Raw genomic sequence first — 20,425 nt, 5'->3', positions numbered from 1 at the left:
ACCACTCCTGCATCCCTCTGTGTAGATTTATGACATGAACCATAAAGTAAAACCTGATTTTTGAGGACAGAGCTATAGAGAATCTTGTTTCATTTTTATGTGCAAAAGGCACTGAATAATAAAAATGATAATAAATACAGTAATTGTATAAAATGTATTACTTAACTCCCTATTTTCTTACATATTCTGTTATTTTATTTCTTCCTGTGGCTATTTCACTTAGAGTATTTTTTATTAAAAAATACTTCATGAAAAAGGTAGAAGAGAAATGGTCTTAAAAACTGAAGTTTTGACTTGATTAGAATATGCATAGCCTAATGTCCCACTATTTTGTGCTATATTGCTATTTCATAAAACTTTGTAAAGAGGATTAAAAGAATCGGTACTTCATCCTCTTCCTAATTAGCACAGCATGACCACCAAAAACACTGTCAATTAACATTGGATAATTAACTCTTTTTCAAAAATACCTAAAGTTTAAAAAAAAAAAAGAAATCCATGGATTCAGATTGACTTCTTCAAGCTTGACTTAATCCCAATTCTGACATTCTATTTCAGAACTAAAATATGTCAATACTTTTTCTACATGTCAAATGTCTGGTAAACACTGAAATGTTTTATGTGGAATGTTCCTTAAGATCCTATAGAAAAGAGTTTGAAGCTGTCCTGAAGATTTGTAGCAACATAGTGACTGTCTTTAGAAAGCATGTAACAATGACTTTGAGTGGAATGTGTCCTCTACTGTTCACAGTTCAAGTTCCATAGAGATGCAACTTACAGCCATCTTTAATAAAGATGCTGCAGAAGCAAAAAGACCCACCGGTGACCTCCTATCATTTGATTCCAACAAAATTGAAACTGAAGGACTCCACCAGGGAACCATGGAGGAGAACAAGCAACCAGAAATCTATCTCACAATCACAGACCTCAAAAAACTGATCAGCAGAGTACTAGAGGAAGACCAGTCCTTGGATGTGGGAACAATTCAGTTCACTGATGGTCAGTTGATGATTTCATGGTTCTAAACTTATCCTCATTCTGACAGAGAGGCTAGGAAGTGTGAGTGTCTCATGGAAACTCATTTTAATGTAGGCCTTATAAAGTCAATGATTACTGAGGCAGGCCTATCATGTGTGGTATCATTTCTATCTGTCTTCACTTCCTTCTGTGTCTTGTTTGTGAGCCTTTGGTGACCACTCTGTACCAAGAATAGCTCTAGAAAAATCCAAGTTTTTCAATTCAGCCCAGGTCCACTATTGTCATCCAGTGGAACCAAGACAGACAAAAGAACCCATGAATAATTGTATTCACCTTGCATAATCTAAATTGATTCCCTCATCCAGTAAATTGTTTGGTCATAGAAGGAAACAGATGGCACATTCAAATTAGAATCATTTGATGAGAATTTGATAAAGGAACTATTCACAAGAGTTTGCCTCTAGTCAAAGGAACAGGGCAGTTTCCTACATGTAGAAGCAGCAAGGCCTCATTCCTACCTCCCTAATGATCTAAGCCATCTCAAAGACAGAAGGCAAGGAACCATTGATGCAGTCTACATAAGTCAATCTTCAAAGACAGAAAGTTAAAGGGATAGGACTAGTAAATGAATCTAAAGAGGTCAACAAGATAAACAGACACACTCAAGATCTTCAGAGGGTGCCCGGAGAGACCCAGGAGATTGGAACTGCCCAGCTGGTTCAGAAGACAGTATAATAGATAGAAAGGGAGGTCATTTTAGTATCACATGGCACAGTACTGTCATTCTTTTCCAGTTCTTTTTTTTCTGATTCAGATAGGCAAACTATTAACACTGAAAAACTTCTCAAAGATCTCTGAGACCTGATGCAGTGTCCTGGCAGGAAACCAGGTCAGATCCTTACTGTGACAGGTATATCATGTACCTCCAAAGCAAAAGAAGGTCAACCTTGGTCTCTTCTCAAAAACCAACTGATAATCTGGGTTTGTCTCATAGTTGAGCCTTCTGGGATATTCTGAGAATTAGGTTTAAGAGAGGAAATAGGACTCCACAAATTGTCTGTGACTCCGGTATTTATGCCAGCCATTTATTTCTTTGTCAGTTCAGTCATATTTTTATCCCCACTGGCCTACTCAATCAGTCTCAATGCTTGTCCAGAATCTGTAGAATAGAACTGAACATCCTAAAAATCGACCCTAAGAACTTTTCCTTTAAAAATGTCATTATTTTTAATTGACACAATAATTATATATATATATATATATATATATATATATATATATATATATATATATATATATTCATGGGATACAATATAATCATTCAAATATTCATTATGTAATGATCAAATTGTGATAATTAGCCTGTCCATTACTTCATACATTTATCATTTCTTTGTGATGAGAGGATTCAAAAACCTCTCTTCTAGCAAATTTTGAAATGTAAAATACATTTAACTAAGTCATCCCACGGAGCAATAGAACCCTAGCACTTATTCCTCCTATCTGGCCCATCTGTATCCACTGACCGGCTTCTCTCCACCATCACACCCTTCTTATCAAACAAGCATGCAAGATGCAACTCTTGTATTTGTCCTTCAATGAGCCAATCATATTAATGACCAGTAGTCTATGCAATGCTGATTTCTTTTTTTAACATTTATTTTTTAATTGTAGTTGGACACAATATTTTTATTTATTTATTTTTATGTGGTGCTGAAGATCAAACCTAGGGCCTTACATGTGCCAGGCGAGCACTCTACCGCTGAGCCACAACCCCAGCCCTGCAATGCTGATTTCTTAATGACATGTTGTACTGCACATTAAGAATTGGCTATTGTCAATTAGCTATTTCCAACCTTGTTTTATTGTTCCAATTATAAAAGAAAAAAATAAATAGTCAAATCTTGTGATTTTTCACCCACAGAAGTTTTACCATCACCAGTCTCCAAACCTGACACCCAGTCAGGGTTGCCCACACCCCTTGCTGATGTCATAAAGGTGAGTGCATTTGTTGTCCTTTTGTTCAAATGGAAACAAAGCTTCAAAACCTTCCATCAAACAAAATCAGTTTTATGAACTGGATAGAGATGCAATGTTAATTATAATACTCTGTTTCTACAGTCTGTGCTTGGTTTAACCCACTTCCAGTAACTGTATTAATAAAATATAATTCAACTTGCATTTCAAATATTCTAAAATTCAAAGTTTCCTTGAATTTGGCTAGATATTCATTTCAATTAGAGTGAAGTTGTGCTCCCTCTTTGATAAAACAAACACATTTTTATGAACAAAAAGAATAATTAAAGAATATATTATTTAACTTTGTTTTTCAGAAATAACTGGAAAGGTAAACATACCTTATAAATTTACTTTTAATTCTTAAAGTCTTACCTATGTATTTATTTATGGGAGGTGGTGAATTCAAATTAATATCTTAGAAAGTAAAAATAATAAGTAGTAATTTTGTACTTAAAGCTACATTAATTTACTTTGTGCCAGAAGTTATCACTAAAGTGTTCATAAATGAAAGTGTTGACTATGCTCTAGTCCCTTTAAAAAAAATACTTTTTCTAGTAGATGGACACAATGCCTTTTATTTTATTTTTATGTGATGCCAAGGATGAAATCCAGTGCCTCACATGTGCCAGGCAAGCGCTCTGCCAATTGAGCCACAACCCCAGCCCAATATTCCCTTTTAAAATGAAAGAATTGCAAAGTTGGAACAAAATAGATGCAATTCAAATTGTTAATAGTGAGCCTTTTTCAGACTAACCAGTTAGCCAAAAAGCAATAGATCATGTAATAAATCACTATACCAGCTCATGTTACCCTTACAAGATATATTTTTAAATCAGAACCTTCCTCTGTAGTAAATGTATGCTAACTACAAAATGATTTGCTTACATTTAGATGAAAATATGAAAAATATGGATTATAACCCTTCTAATGTATGATACATGTTCTGATTCAACTTTTCTTTCTAAATCCATTCTTCAGGATGTTACTTTGAGTCCAGAGCTTCCTCTTATTGAACCCAGGGTTGATACAGTGGAGACAGAAGGACCTGGCCAACCTGGTGAGTTTCTTTGCACAAAGTCAATGATAGATGACAACATTCTTTGTTAGGAATCCATCTGCAACACTACCTCAAAAACAAGTGAGCAAGTCATCTTCCCTCCAAGAGAAGAGTTGTTCTCACCAGCACTTCAAACAGAAGAGCTGTCCAATGAACTGGCTTCTGAGGAGCAGGATACCCAGTGTCCTCTCTCAGCCCTAGTTCCCATCCCACAGTGAGTACTGATAATCCTTTCCTGACTGATCTGGTGAAGGAAGCTGAAACCAAAGCATCACCAACTGCTCCCCACTCAGAACATCAATCTCTTTTGGCTTTGAAATTGAGTCAGTCAGGACAAGGTAAGTTACAAGGCCCAGGTTCATGATGCAGGCTATGGCAACAGAGGATTGGGCCCTTATTTTCAGTATATTGTTCTATATGCCACAAACAAATGGGCCATTTATGCTGAACAACAAATAAGAAAGTTGATACTCACAAGTCCTTTAGATTCACTTTTGAATTTCCAAGAACTTCAAAAGGCAATAGGATCAAACTTTCCTACTTAAAAAGAAATCTTCAGCAATATGTAAAGACCTTGGAGAAAGGGACTGAAATATCTGCAGAAGAACCTTTTTCAGTTTAATAAGTAGATGATTTAGTGCTCAACAACCCTTATTCTTTCCATTTTATAGTGGTCTCTGGTAAAACTACAGGTGAAAATTTATTTTAAGAAATACAGGTCCCAGGATATAGGCCTGATAAGGATGCACTGTGATTCTAAGTGTGAATACCAGAAGAGATTTGTTATGTCTGGTCTTTTTTGTTGTTGTTGTTACTGGTGATTTAACCCAGGGGTGTTTTATCACTGAGCCACATCCTCAACTCTTTTTATTTTTATTTTGAGACAGGGTATCACTAAGTTGCTTAGAGCTCACTAAGTTGCTGAGGCCATCCTTGAACTTGTGTTCCTCCTGTCTCAGGCTTCCAAATCTCTGGGATTATAGGCATGCACCAACACACCCGGTCAGTGACTGGTATTTTAAACAGGAGCATTACTGCTTTAATTAGGACTTTCTTTGCTAAATTATACATCAATCTTATTGTCCTCATAGATGTTGTATGAAATTGATATGCAATTTTATAGAATACAGGTTTTTTCAGGAATGCTTATATGTACTGACAGAAGAATCATCTATACAATTGGATTTGTTTTATTAGATCAATAACAAATAATGCAATATAGTTATGTATTGCTGTGTTACATCATTTCTAAAATGAATGACTCAATATGGCCACTTATTTTTCCTTTAAATCTGAAATTTTGGCAGGGATCAGTGAGGGCAGCTCTTCTCTGCTCCATGTGTGCCAGCTAGAATATCTCAATTGGTGTTGAAGATCCATTTTCAAGATGGATCACACACTTGGCTAGCAAGTCAGTTCTCAACCAGAGCTATTGGCTAGAGCCTCATTTGTTCTCTATAAGGCTTCTCCATGGGGCAGCTTGGGCTTCCTCATAGCATAGCAGCCAGGTTGAAATAGTCAGCATCCCATTCTCTTAAGGGCCCAGAAATAGCATATTTTGCTCATATGTTGATGGCTAAGCAGTTGCAGAGAGCCCTTCTATATTCAAGGATTAAAAAAACAAAATGGAACTTATCTTTCAATGGGACAAGTACCAAGGAATTTTTAGCCACTTATAATCAACCACAATCCACATCAACCATCCTGTTGACTTCCAAATCATTTGAGGGGTAGTTGGACACAACACAACACACTTTTTGGCCAAAGGATTGAAATTAAATGCTCATTAGATTCTTCTCTTTCATTTTAATATCATAAAATCCAATTATAAAATCAGCAATTCAAGCAGACCAGTAAAAATTAGAGGGTATCTATGAAAAAAATACTGTATTTTCAAAATTGCTTTGCTATTCTTGCTTTATTTTCACGTTCCTTTTATCCATGAATGCACCACAGAACACTGAAGCTAGAAGGAATCCCAGAGGTACTTTTGTTAAGCCACTGTGTCACAGATAAGAAAACCAAGACTAGAGATGTAAAGTCACTTGCTCAAGCTTACCCCAGAGATGATCACAGAACCAAGTCCATCATTCAAGTTTTCTCCACCATATTTGGCTTAAGCAGCCCCAACCTTTAAAGAAATAAACTTAAACATGCTATAGCCTCTTCTTTATTTCAGTCCTTTGTCAATTTTTTGAAATGTTCCAGGTTTCTAAGTCTCTACTATCTCACCTCCTAGTCACAATCAGGTTTTGCCTCTAACCCAAATGTTACAGACACTCGACTACATAAAAGTTGCAGATGACTTCCTAACTGATCAATTAGCAGCATCATTTCAATCTTCACTTTATGTGACATTTCTGTCATGTGGCTCTTGTTGACTGTTTCTTTCTTGAAATTCCTTCTTCATTTGGTTTACACAAAATGATTACTTCATTCTTCTTCCACTCCCTACTCCTTGTTCTCCATCTCCTGCACTTGGACTTGTTTTACATATTTTTATGTGTATATTAAAACTCTGTTTCATTTTTAAAAAAGTTGTGGCATTTTGCAGACATGCATGGAGTATAAGATTCATTTTAAAGAATCAAAAGAATAATGGAAGAGAACTAAGATGAGTCTATTGGTGAAAGTGAAATATTTTGGAAGCTGATGTGGGGTTAGTTGCATAGCATTGTGAATATACTAAATATCACTGGATCATTTACTTTTGAATGGTTGCCTTTGGGGATGGGGGTGTAACTCAGTAGTAGAGCACTTGCTTTGCATAAGCAAGATTCTTGGTTCAATCCCCAGAGCCTACAGATACCTAAAACACCACTAATAATAATAATAATAATAATAGCAATAAGAAGAAATAAAAATAAAACAACTGATTTTATATTGTGAGAGTTTCACCTCAATAAATTTTTTTCAAGAAATCAGATGATGCTGTAGAGAAAACTATATAAAAATGAATATCATAAAGTTATATAACAGCTTCAGGTGGTTCATGAATTTGGCTCTGAGCTTCTGAGCAGGCTGTGCAAGAAGGAAAACACCATCAGTCATGTAATTTAGATCTGCATGTTTACAGCATGGAAATTACTTAGAAGAAAAATTACTCTTTTGGTTCCGTAGCAGGAAGATGGTCTGGATTATGATTGAACCAGATCCTGTCTGCATCAGCCTCCCCACTGTGTAAAATCGGTGTCAAGCATTTCCTTTGAGGCCCCCACTGGAGATATGCAATAAATACCAAAGCCCACGTCATTACAGCAGATCTAAGAGAGGTAGAGTTCTGACAGCCCACCTACATAGAACTGATTTGAGAGTAATTAAAGGAATGGATTGCTGCATAACCTTTAGGCAATGCTCTGTAAGTAAAAATTATATCTCATAACTGAGATCTTGGTTATTATTGAGCAAAAAGAGTTTTATTTGCTGACGTGGGCCTAGGGTGCAAATATTCTATGTTGCCAATTAAGGAGAGATCCATATGCTTTCATAATCAGCCCAGCTGGGAATAAAAATGCCATATCCTAATGAAAAATGGAGACCTAATCAGGAAATTTTCCTGATGTTTTTAAAATCCCACTTTTATTCTATGAAGAGCAAAACAAAGAGTACCCTAAAAAAGAACCAAGGCTTCCTTCCCTCATAAACAATCCTGGATCTCTCCCATGCATAGATAAAATGAGAATTAGGCCTCCAAAGTTCTGCACCATGATATTACTAAGATAATTTTACCCTGGAAAATTTCTAAAGGTTAGTGTCACAAATGCCCACCAAGTCATTAGAATTTCGGTAAAACACTCCTGTAAATCTTTCAATTTAAGCAGTTTAATTTAATAATTAATTCTCTGAGAAAAAATTACTCGCAAAATATGCCTCTAGAACACCAAATGTATTGGTATGTTGTATTAACTGTGAGGTCTTCTAGTATTAATATTTTTTTAAGAGAGTTGACCCCCAAGCCATTCATTCTTGCAGAGCCAGTTATCTGTTAAGATTACTTATAATTCATGAAAGTCAGAGTTATGAACATATAGAAGAAATTCAACATCTTGTCCTCTGCACAACATGCATCCAGCTCATTCAAAAATAGCATCCAATCATGCAAGTAGAAATTGTTTTGTGGATTGGTTTGGCTTAACTGTGTGTAGGCAGCAATGCATTCCTGGTTTTGCTCATTAGAATGATCATCTGTTCTAATAACAGAAGGTATTTAGTGTAATTTTCCAAATTACAGACATTTTTCACTTACAAGACATTTCATTTAAAATACATTCAGGTTTCTTAATAATTTGCAATATTTTAAGTGAAGAAGCAAACTTTAGGCAGAGGTATTGTCCTTTTGGACATTTTGTTGTCTTTCATTTCCTATATGGGTAATATGTTAAAATTAGTACACATTTTCAACTCCTGTTATTCTCTCAGCCTTTGACTTCATCAAAACGAGTCAGTGAGATGGGAGCCAAGTTGAATGACCTCAGTATAGAACCTGAATGTTAATGTTCCATAAGGTCAAGGACTGTGGTCTGTTTATTCAGTACTATCTTTTCAGAGCCTATCCAGATGCCCAGCATGAACTAGACAGAAAATTAATATATGTTGAGTGAACTAAGGAAGTAAGTAAATGAATGTGTATTATAATACCTCCATGAAAGTCAGAATTGATGGAAACAATCTATTTTCCTTTTTAATCTGTCTACTAAGAAGCTCAGAGCCAAATCAATGGTCCAGAAACAGAATTCTGCTATTAGTTCTGATCAGACCACTGATCATTGCCAAAATATGTTATCCATTGTCATGTATTTTTACCTTTATGCAGTTTAGTTTTTCTGGTGCCTATAAAAAAAGGAATAAGAACATGTCCTTTCACTTCAGCAAAATTCAGCCTGGGAGGATCTTCCAGGATGACCTCCAATCATACTTTAAGTTCCAGTTAGCTTGCCACCTTTTGGGAAGCTTTCCCCAACTGCTCCCTTAAAAGAATTCATAATACCATCTGTTCCCTTGTTCCATAGCAAAAAGACTGCATACTTCCATCGAACATTTACCACATAATATTGAAATTATTGCTGTGTGTGTCTGGGATCTCTCCCAGGCTGAATATTGCTGAAGTGGAAGGACATGTTCTTATTCCTTTTTTAAAACTTCTGTGTCTGGCACATCATCATAGTTTCATAACTCTTTGTCCCTGCTGTCTTACGCAGCCCATCGGTGCTATCAGTCTCAGTACACTCCTGGAGGGTAAGTCCCCTCCCCAGTGAGTCCCCAAGGAACTCCACAGACATTCTTACATGTGGGGCCAGGTTCCTTATGGTAAATACTTTGGTCAAAATGAAGGTGCTGAAGAACTTTAGTCAGCTCCACCATGCTGATTAATGTAAATGTAGGCAAGAAGTGAAAGGAATTTGCAATAAGCCGCTCTCCTCGCCAAAAAGGGAGAAAAATGTACATATCCTAACTCTCAGTCAGGAAGCCTGGCAAAGAAGTTATTTAAATTATTCTACTTTATAAAGAAAAAATAATAGACTTTAAAATATTTATTTTAAAAAAATGAAATTTCAGCCATTGTGGTCAGTATTTTTGCTTTTTCGCTATCAGAAAGTAAGGTTTTCTGAGTATGAGTACACTATAAATTTTCTTCTGAGGCTACAGGTATAGCTTGGTGGTAGAGTGTATATTTATCATGCTAAAAAGACCTGGGCTCAATCCCCAGCACCAAAACACAAAAACACTGCTCTGTGAGGTCTGTGAGGGAAATGTCACCTAAAAGAAGGAAAGAATAGCCACCCAGCAAAGACTCAAAAACAGTCTTCACAATGCCCAGGGAAAGATGGGAGTAAGTTGAAGTTCTTCTGGCTCTCAAATTTGGTACTTCTAAATTTAACTTAGATATTGGGTAAATTAGTACTGTCCCTCAAGATTTCAGGCTGGGAAATTTAATGACCAGCATGCCCCATATTTTGGCATTTCCCAAGAAAATTCTTGTTCTGGCCTTCTACTCTCCACTGAATTGATAATCATTCTGCTTCTCTGCCTGAATCTATTCTTTTTTTCTCCTCCCTCTCCCTATTCTGGAGGCTAATGGCCTAGATTTCCATGATAACCCCTCATCCCCATTCATATATGATATCTCTGTGAGTAGACTATATTTTAGTGCAGTTGAGGTGATGAGCAAAGAAGGAAGTCACCATGCAGCATCACTCAATAGTAACCTCAAATTAGAGAGACATCTCTGTCTTAACATGTCAATTAAACCCTCCACTGGAGACATTCCGCTGGTCATTTCTGCTACACCATGCTGTCAAGTAATGATTCCCCCAAATTTCTCTTCATGATCACCCTTTTCCCAGGCTGCTCTCAATTCCCTCCCCAAATATGGTCCAATTTTATGCAAAGTAGTCATTTGTTGAACTTCTTTCAACATTTCCCGAAGCAGCTAGAGGCAGATGCACATAGAAATTGCATCTTTCTCTTCCTTCCATACTGATACTACTTTACGTGAACACACTCATATAAATAATCAAACAGTTTCCAGAAATTCTTGGCAGCTTCATCTCACCTTGATGCCAAAATTTCTACTTCTTTTCTTTCCTCAAGATAATTATTTCTCCTCCTTTATATCACGTAAGACAATTCTCTGGTTTTGCATCATATGGCACTTGTGCCCAATAATTTTCCAGGGGTCCCACGTAAATTAGGAATCTATCCATCACAGATGAATTCCAGAAATCTGTAGGTCATAGACACAAAAGAATTCTTCATGTTCCAGTAGACCACAGAGGATCAAAGATTTTAGTGAATTCCCTTAATTAGTACTATCTCTCTGGGATGCTATGCTCATTCATTTATTCATACAACAAATATTTACCTTGTACTTATTAGGCACAGAGGATAACACGGTGAACAAAGAAAATGCTCTCCATGATTGTCATAGTTTGGGTTTTTCCAAAACAAAGACTCTGTGACAAGGATTCGATTACAAAGAATTTATCACAGAGGAGAGCACAAGAAACCAGTAAAGGAATGGAGAAGTAAAGCAGAAAAAAAGAAGGAAATCAATATCACCAGTATTCCTGTAACCACTAGAGCTTAAATGGTAGGCTGGTGGTGTGCTGGTAAATGTTTAACAGCCAATGGGGGGGTGTTAAATGTATGCTTATAGATTTACTATAAAATCTTGCAAATAGCACACAATTTACAAATAATAAAATATATTATGTTCCTTAGTAACATTTAACCTGAGATCTGAATGATAGGAAGGTAAAAGAAAAATTTAAGGAATGGTGGATAGTGTTTAGGACAGCTGGAAGTGGTATGACATACTGAAGGAAAATGGAGAAAACCAGGCTACTAGAAGGAATTAGAAAATGAAACTGGAAATGTAGAGCTTTATGAGCCTTGTTAAGAATCATTAAATGATTTTAATCAAAAGAATGACACAACAAATTTGAGTTTAAGTCTTCTGACTGCACTGTGGAGAAGTGGCTAGAGGTAGGCAGGTACAAGGGATCAATGAAAGGATTTTTAACAGGAATCCAGGCTAGAAATGCTGAAGTAGATTAATTTGAGTGGTATTTATGAGATCAGACCAAGATGGAGAACTCTGAAGCCTTGATGGATTCATCAAAACCTGCTGGCCTGAGGGAAGTACACAACATGTTACAGTCTCATTAGTAACAAATGGCAAAGTGTGTCTCAGCCTCTAGAGCAGACAGTGAGCAGGATTGGGCTGAGTGGTGATTTCACACATTCTTTCCTGTTTCCTCTTGATAGTCAGGTGACTGGTGAGCACAAGGCAGGAGATGCTTTAATGTTTCTCAGTACTTTGAGATCCTTGACATGGTCACTAGTATCATTCCATGCAATTTTGTTGGTTCAGGTTTATAAAAAAGAGAAAGACTGATAACTATCCATGAGAGTAATATTTTTGACTGATCTAGCCACTATTTGAAAGAGAAAACAGATAACTAAGTGCAGGATACTAAAAAGGTAAACAGAAAGACTCCTGGAGATTCATAATTTCTCTTCACAAACTTCTTTTGGACTCTCTTACCAGGATTTCTTTAAATCTATACATCTGGTAGGGCTGCCTTCTCCTCCTGTATATCATGATTTAGTGACTCTGTTCAATGATCCAGTGGTTTTTTTTATTTTGTTTTTTCCTCCAGTTTTTTTTTCTTTTAGTTTTGGATGTCAGTCATATTTTTTACTTTTAGTTTAGCATCTGCAATCCATCTCTTCTCATTTCTTGAGTGACCGCTATCACATGGCAGGAATTGTATTTGTATCTTACTAACACTAGCTGAATGCTCACACCTCATCAGTGCCAGGAAACCAGTATGTGACAGCTCTGGGCTCAGCTAGGCAAGAGGCATATGCCACATCACCAAGCTGTGCAGCCCTCTCACAGATTATCTGGAAGCTAGCTCAGTTGTTTCCTTTCACACTTAGTGGCACTAAAACAATCAGAATAAACCTCTTGAACTCTATTCCCTAGATCATCCCTCTGTGATAAACAGCTCTAATGACAAGCACAACTAAAATGCAGAAACTCTTAAATGCATTTCAAAATTAAGCTATTATGACAATTTTTGCAGAAATCTTAAAAACATTTTACTCAGTTATTACATGTAGAAAATTAGGAAAGTTTTCCAGAAAAAAAAAAGGTTTCTGTAAGACTTAAGGAAAAACAATTAAGAAACATGGCATGGTAAAAATATTGAAGGAAATAAACTGCTGTTGCTATGGACTAAATTTTAGTTTGCATCCCCCCCAAAATTCATACTTTGAGTTTACTCCTCAGTGTGATGTTACTTGGGTGGGGTCTTTGGGAGGTAATTGGATCATGAGAACAGAGCCCTTATAAGAAGAAACAGAACAGAGATGATATCTATCTCTTCCTCTCTTTCTCTGATAATGTCCATCTGCAAAACAGCAAGGATGCCCCTCACTGAACACTGAATTCGCCAGTGCCATGATCTTTCTGGCCTCCAAAGTTGTGATAAATGCATTTCTGTTATTTGAGCCAACTAGTCTATGCTATCCCATTAGAACAGGTTTCAAAGATGCAGTGCCTTCTATACAACAACAATACACAGTCATCTGTCTGTAAGGTTTCCAAGGCCCACATTTGAGAATTGATTAAAACTTTATGTTAGAGTTCAACATGGTTGTTCAACAAGCCAAAGAAGGGCTCTGGACAGAAAATCAAGGTTCTCCCTGAACCATGGTGTGCTTTCCACCTACTGCCTTTATTCAATACCTCACACTAGGAAGTAATGAACAATGGAAGATTTTATGTATAAAAACAAAGAACTGTGTATGGGCTAAACATATGTCTATAACTGTGTAATATTAGAGGACAGGAAAGTCAGTGAGAAGCAGGGGCATCACAGACAGTCCTTGCAGAGCTATAAGTAGGCCAGGATCTATGTGAGGACCTTGCTGAAGAGAAGGGAGATGAACCTTCTTGCATGAGTTTCAAGAGCAAAGATGCAAAGAGTGTCGTTCATTTCAGAAAAGAATGCCGAGAAATAAGCAGGGAAGGAGTGTATCAGGCAGACTTTTAGAAGTTAGAGAAAGGATTTTGTTCTGGATTTTCAAAAACTAAATGGGGTTAATAAAAATGGGCTTTAAGAAAGTTAGTCTGGCCACAGCATGAAAGTGAAAATAGGACAGTAAGAGACTTTGTCCTGTACTTAGTGTGAACCTTTGAGGCAGAGATGAGAGTGGAGGCAAAGAAGAATAAAGAAAAGATACAAGATATTTTACTCAATAAGCATATTAAAATAAACCAGAGACTACTTTGAATAATGTTTAATGGAAGAAGAGAGGAGATCAAAGAGTCTGTATATCACCTGAGATTGAATACCCCGTGATCATCTATGTTGTATATGAGACATATATATGTTGTATATGAGTAGATTTTTTTCCACCCTAGAGTTGAAAATCTAATAGAATCAATCAACAACATATTCTTTCACAAAGAGAGATGTATTTTAAAGTTTTGACTCACACGACTATGGAGAGTGGTAAATCCAAAATCTGTAAGGTTAGGTGGCACAGACAGAGGGTAGTTCAAGTTTGAAGGCTATCTGCCAGCAGAATTCTCTGGGGAGATCCATCTTTTTCTATTAAGACCTTCAACTCAATTAGATAAGGCCCACCCACATTATAGAGAGTAATCTGCTTTCCCTCAAAGTCCACTAACTTAAATGTTAATCTCATTTTTCACGGAAACATCTAGAATGATATTTGTCCAAATAGCTGAATATCGTGGTCTAGACAAGTTGACACATAAAATTAATCACCACAGTATGTCTTGAATGACCTCAGTATAGTAGATAAAAAACAGAAGCTGTTTTATATTTTACATCAGCAAAAAGATGATAAACCAGGACTAGAAGAGGAAAAATCAAGTAATAATTCAACAGTTCATCTCATTCAAAGATGAAATATGTTTGCCTGATGAAATGCCCTTAGTCATAACAAATGACATGTTTGTCATTAGTGGCAACAGATAATCAGTATTTGTGGGCTTGGAAGAAGCTCATAGTAGAAGGAAAAAAAAACAGGAAAAAATGCACTCAACATGGAATAAGAGTAGAGAGAAGGTTGTCCAGGGGAAAACCATAAATAGAGGCACAGGGATGGCATACCATAGGTGGCCAAAGTGGCCCATCATCACTTCCATAGTTCATCTCCCCTTCTATCATTTCTCAAGTAAATGGGACATGCTGCAAGGATTTTTGCCTCATGTGTCCATGTCTTGACCCACATGAGGTAACATCATAACTAGAGTGGGAAAGCAAGTGTTTCTGCCCGCTTTTTGCCTAATTTTATAGAGTGATAAATACCAGTTAGGCAAATATTTTCAAGAGAGAGAGTAACCAGGAGATTACGTGGCATCCTTGAGAACATAGAGCAGGATTGTTGCTTTGGGTCCTGTTGTGGAGAATTGCATTGCTTAAGGTACACAATATGATCCAATAAATCAGCACTTTAATCAAAGAAGTAGCTCTTGACTTGAGGAAAAGTGGCATCTTAACACTCCTGAGGTAGAAATGGCAAAAGCATTTTTAAATGGATTAAGGGACATGGGTAAAATCCTCCATGTATAGTTTCATTTTTAAGTTTTAAGAAGGTGAAACTGCATTTCTAAAACTATGAGTAGATTACAATTTTGAGATGTGGTCACTTTATAGAAGGGGCATCTACATGGGCAACTGAGCAACCTTCTGAAATATTCATGCACTTCTATTCAAATTGACAGGTAATACTGTCCACCTAACCTGAAAAAATGTAAATGTCAGGAAAATGAAATCATTGTCTTTGAATAGCTTTTATTAATCTGAAGTAGAATTTAAGGTATTTTGACCCACTAAGTAAAATAAAAGATAAGAGGATTTGCAATTTCTTCTACCTCAATTTTTCTTCCTTGGCAATGAATGCAATAGAAAAATAACAATTCTCCATTGCTAGCTGGCAAGCTGTCTGTATTTTCAGCTTAAGCAAAATCCTTTCCAGAGCACATATATTAGCTTTATGCTATTTGAAGTGTTAAAACAAGTACTAATCCATAGAATTTTAATAAAATGCTTACTAAATGTCATCCAACATCAGCATTTCTAAAACTTGCCAAGTTTCATTTATAGAGATACAGTAAATGAGAGCATTTGTAGAGAGGAAAATTAATAAATCTATTTTTAGAAGTACTGTTATGTATAAGCATATATTTATGATTTTTTCAGGGTTTTAATAAAAACTATATGGGTATACAACATGATTTTTAATATATGTATATATATTAAACTGATTACTATAGCATTTAATCTCTTTACGGAGTTACCTTTTGTGTATGTATGGTAAGAACACAAAATCTTCATATATTTGGAGTTTAAGTAAAGTTATCTCTTTAGGTTGGAGTCTCAACCCTATCTTCACTCTGCATGATGGCAAATTTCTCACTGATTTGGGGGCTTTATGTGAAAGTTGGCAATACTTCAGACTCATCTATTTGTGACATTACTGAATGATCTTCCAGTTAATTTCTTCAATTTTGAAAGTCAGGGTATCTCCAGGGTGCTCCGCAAATTTTTTTTATTCATTCTAATGAGTTATACATGACAGCAGAATGCATTTTGATTCATTGTATACAAATAGAGCACAACTTTTCATTTCTCTGGTTGTACACAATGTAGAATCGCACCATATGTGCAGTCATACATGTACTTAGAGTAATGATATCCATGTAATTCCACCATCTTTCCTGCCCCCATGACCCCTCCCTTCCCTTCCCTCCCCTTTGCCCAATCCAAAGTTCCTCCAATTTTCCCACACTCACCCCCTCCACCACATTATAGATCAGCATCCACTTATCAGAGAGAACATTCGGCCTTTGGTTTTTTGGGATTGGCTTATTAACTAGCATGATATTCTTCAACTCCATCCATTTATCTGCAAATGCCATAATTTTATTCTCTTCTAATGTTGAGTAATATTCCATTGTGTATATATACCACAGTTTCTTTATTCATTCATGTATGGAAGGGTGTCTGTGTTGGTTCCACAGTTTAGCTATTGTGAACTGAGCTGCTATGAACATTGATGTGGCTGTTTCACTATAGTATGCTGATTTTAAGTCCTCTGGGTATAGAACAAGGAGTAGGATAGCTGGGTCAAATGGTGGTTCCATTCCAAGTTTTTTAAGAAATCTTCATACTGCTTTCCATAGTGGTTGCACCAATTTGCAATCCCACCAGCAATGTATGAGTGGTATTCAGCAAAGTATGTGCACCATTTTGTTTTAAATTTGTGTTAAATTCAAATACAGGTAGTTGTCCATGATGTTTTACTATATTTAAGGAGCTCTGCAAGGAATGTTACAGCTTGGGGAACTGGGATGTGGAAAGGAAGAAGGAGGTCAGAGGAAGGAAAGTGAGATAGAAAAAATAAAGCTGAAATAACCTAAATGATCTTTCATTATGGGAAATATTGGTTACAATCATATAATATGGAAGGTAGCAGAAGGGACATTGAACAAGGCTAAAGACCCTGGAAGTAGACCAGTAATGCCCAGTACCAACAGAGACACCGAAGATGGCTGGAAAAACCTAGTCTAGAAACACAGGGACTTCCTGAAGGGGAGCTGGGGCTGCAAATTGGGCCTTTTCCTGGGAAAGCCCATTTAAAAGAATCACACTTCTTCCAGGACCTATGGTAGAAAGGAGCATTCACTAGCTGAGAAAAAGGAAAAAGCAAAGTCAATTAAAGGAAGCAGCTGGACAAAGCCACACTGGTACCCTGTTGTGTACCTGTAATTTACTAACTTTCTTATAAGCTTTACTCATGATCCCTATATGATTCTAGGAGACAAAAACAAAAAAAAAACAAACAAACAAAAAAAAAAAAACAGGAAACTACTACTGTAGTACCTAAGCCTAGGCCTCCACTGCCTTGCCATACATTATCATCCATAGGTGTCCTTCGTTCCTGGCTAAAGACAAGCAAGGAAATGATTTTGAAAAAAAATTTCCTGAGATTTAATGATATGTTAATAGTCTCATTTATGGAGCCATTTATTATTTATGAAAGATGTGAAAGTCTCTTGTTTCATTTGAATCATCTAAAGTTTTGTTTGCTTGTTTCGTCTTTGTTTTTATTTTTCAGTTTTTAGCCTTCACATATAAACTAATGTGTTTCTCCATTCATTTCTCCCTTGGGGAATCTCATTTTCCATCCTCATTGTTAACTTTCCCTGCTTTCTTCTGTGAGGATGGGCAAGATATCCAATTTGACATTTTATGCATTTTATAGCAATATCCCTGTAATGATATCTTTCAACTTTCATTATTGATAGCTACTTTGCTTGGTAAGGACAAATTATATTACAAGCATCATTCTCCTCCACTCTAAGGCCATCTTCCTAATTTCAAACTTTCTTTGCAAACTCATGATCTGCAATAAGGTATCTTTATATGGATTCCCAACCAGATCTGAGCCTTCAACGACCTCACAACCAATAAAGGCCAATTTGCCCAGGATTTGATGGACCTGGGGTTTTTTTCCATCAGACTTTATTAAAATAATTATGAAGAACTTCAGTCCACAGTGAGATTTTTTTTCAACTCCTTAGAACCTTCCTGTTGTGAATTCCTGCACAGAATTATATGACCCTTGTTTTGCTTCTTCCTCTTCATCTAGTCTCAGCACAGCCTGGGTGCCTGTGTAACATGAAGCCTCACAGCAGGGCTAGGATGGGGGCCATAGGAATGACACACTAGCCTCAGGCACAAAAGTTAAAGGGCAGCTTAAAACTCAGTAATTAAGATAATATGTAAATATAATATTTCAAAAAACAAAAGCTATGCAATACAACTCATGATAAAGAAATCCATTTTTTAAATAAAGATAGACTGTTGTTAGTTTTATAGCCCTGTATTATTGTGCAGCAGGAATAGTCATTTCCAATCTGCCCATGTTTCCTGACCTGCGAGGCCCTTCAGGCAGGTTTATGAGGGTTCACATGAGTGCAAACAGATTGGGCACTGTGGGGCTTCAAATATAGTCATCCTTTACTGTAGAGGTTTTATTAACTTTTTCTTTTAGGTTCAAAATCTAGAAGAATATTTTGATAAGGGTATACAGGGGTGCACATTTCCAATTTTGCCTCAGGATTCAGTACAGTTCACCACAAAGAGAACCAGGTCATGATCCCTAAACCACTTTCCAGGCTTTGTCCAGCTAGGCACCCGGTGAAGGAGTAGGAGGGATGGACCAATCCGGATGACAACAGAAACAATGTAGACAGGGGCTTATGAGGATAACAAGGATTTGCTGAAAATCACTAAGCCATTATTTCAGATGAGAAATGCATTAATTTTTTCATGTATTCACTGAAATATAAATACTTTTCATCAGGGTTCTGGAATCAGCTTTCTATTTTCTCTTCCCTAATGACTCAACCAGACTATTTAAGATTGTAGTCTGATCTTATTCCACCTGAAAAATACTGGCTGCCCGTGCATATCCCCTGGATTAGCAGGTGATTCTTCCTCTCTCTGCCTTCTCACCATTGTACCTCTGTCTCCTGGGCTCCTGGGCTCCTGGGCTCCCTGCCTGAGCCAGTATTTTAAAGTTCCTTTTTGGTGAGTCAGTTCCTTTCCTTAGTTGACCCATGTCAATCATAATCTAACCAAAAAGAAAAAACCCACTTTAAGCATCACTTGCCATCTTTCTAAGCTAAAAACAGTCAAATATCTCCAACTTCAAATTTCAAGCTATTATTCACAAGACAGGGAACTTAATGTGGGGAATGTGATACTTGGGTAAAGGGAGAATGGGGGAAGCCAAATGGGAAAGAGGAGTTACCCAGGACACTTCTGCCCCCACAGGCTAGAGACAAAGGAAGAGGGGCCTTGCCAGAGCCCATGGGCCAGCTCACTTGAAGAAAGTGGAAAGCTTAGGTCACCTGTCCTATAGGAACTGGAGCCAGAGAGAACTGTTGCCAGAATAGCCACTTGGTACACAAAGGGAATGGAGAAAATAGTCTCCACTTCTTCCTAACAAATGCACATCAGCTAAACCCAGCCAGAAACAAAACTGGACAGAAGGAAGCCTTTGAAATATAACCTACAGGAGTCCACACCCTATCCCTGCCTCTCTGAAATAGCATTCAGCAAAGGAAGGGCAAGGAATAACTCTGAGGCCCAGGATCTGATCAGAGTCAAGGGTCTCATCATCAAATAGCAACATAGCACATCTACCAGCATCATGTAACATCAGCTGAGAGCTCTTGCAATCTCATCACCTCATTTCAATATTGTGGGAGACACAAACATACATGGTCTTGTACTTCAAAACCACCCTATTATTTATACTTAATTAAAAGCAGGAGGCTCTCTCCAACTGTGTTTTAGTCAGCTTTTTTGCTGCTGTGACTAAAAGATCTGAACAGAACAATTTTAGGTAAGGAAGAGTTTATTTGAGGGCTCACGGTTTCAGAGGTTATAGTCCACAGAAGGCCTGCTTCATTCCTCAGGGCTCGAAGTGAGGCAGAACATCATGGAGGGAGAGTGTGGCAAAGGGAAACAGCTCACATGATGATCAGAAAGCAGAGAGAGGGGCTCCATTTTCCAGATACAAAATATATACCCCATAGCCACGCCCCCAGTGAAAAACTTCACTTCCTCCCGCCTCGACCCACCTGCCTCCAGTTACCGCTCAGTTAATCCCATCAGAGATTAATTCACTGATTAGGTTACAGCTAATAACCCAAACATTTCTCCTCCAAATCTTCTTGCATTGGCTCACAGGTGAGCTTTTGGAAGACACCTTACATCCAAACCATAACACACTATAATCAGGTAACCTAAAGTA

The 20,425-nt window shown here is 37.1% G+C and overlaps 1 protein-coding gene across 1 annotated transcript in view; it reads left to right on the top strand.

The window, feature by feature from the left end:
* IMPG1 (interphotoreceptor matrix proteoglycan 1) overlaps positions 1-20,425 on the top strand; it is a gene marked incomplete at both ends in the record, with an annotated part of 151,270 nt that overhangs the window by 68,501 nt on the left and 62,344 nt on the right. Inside the window, 4 exons of the mRNA XM_081294998.1 lie at positions 752-999; positions 2,903-2,976; positions 3,976-4,054; positions 4,270-4,392. Coding sequence (XP_081151124.1) covers positions 752-999; positions 2,903-2,976; positions 3,976-4,054; positions 4,270-4,392 — 524 coding nt within the window. The remainder of the gene's footprint in view (positions 1-751; positions 1,000-2,902; positions 2,977-3,975; positions 4,055-4,269; positions 4,393-20,425) is intronic.

The sequence above is a fragment of the Spermophilus citellus genome (genome assembly GCF_964194105.1).
Source record: "Spermophilus citellus genome assembly, chromosome: 5".
Taxonomy (NCBI): domain Eukaryota; kingdom Metazoa; phylum Chordata; class Mammalia; order Rodentia; family Sciuridae; genus Spermophilus; species Spermophilus citellus.
This window is presented reverse-complemented; position numbering and strand designations above follow the sequence as displayed.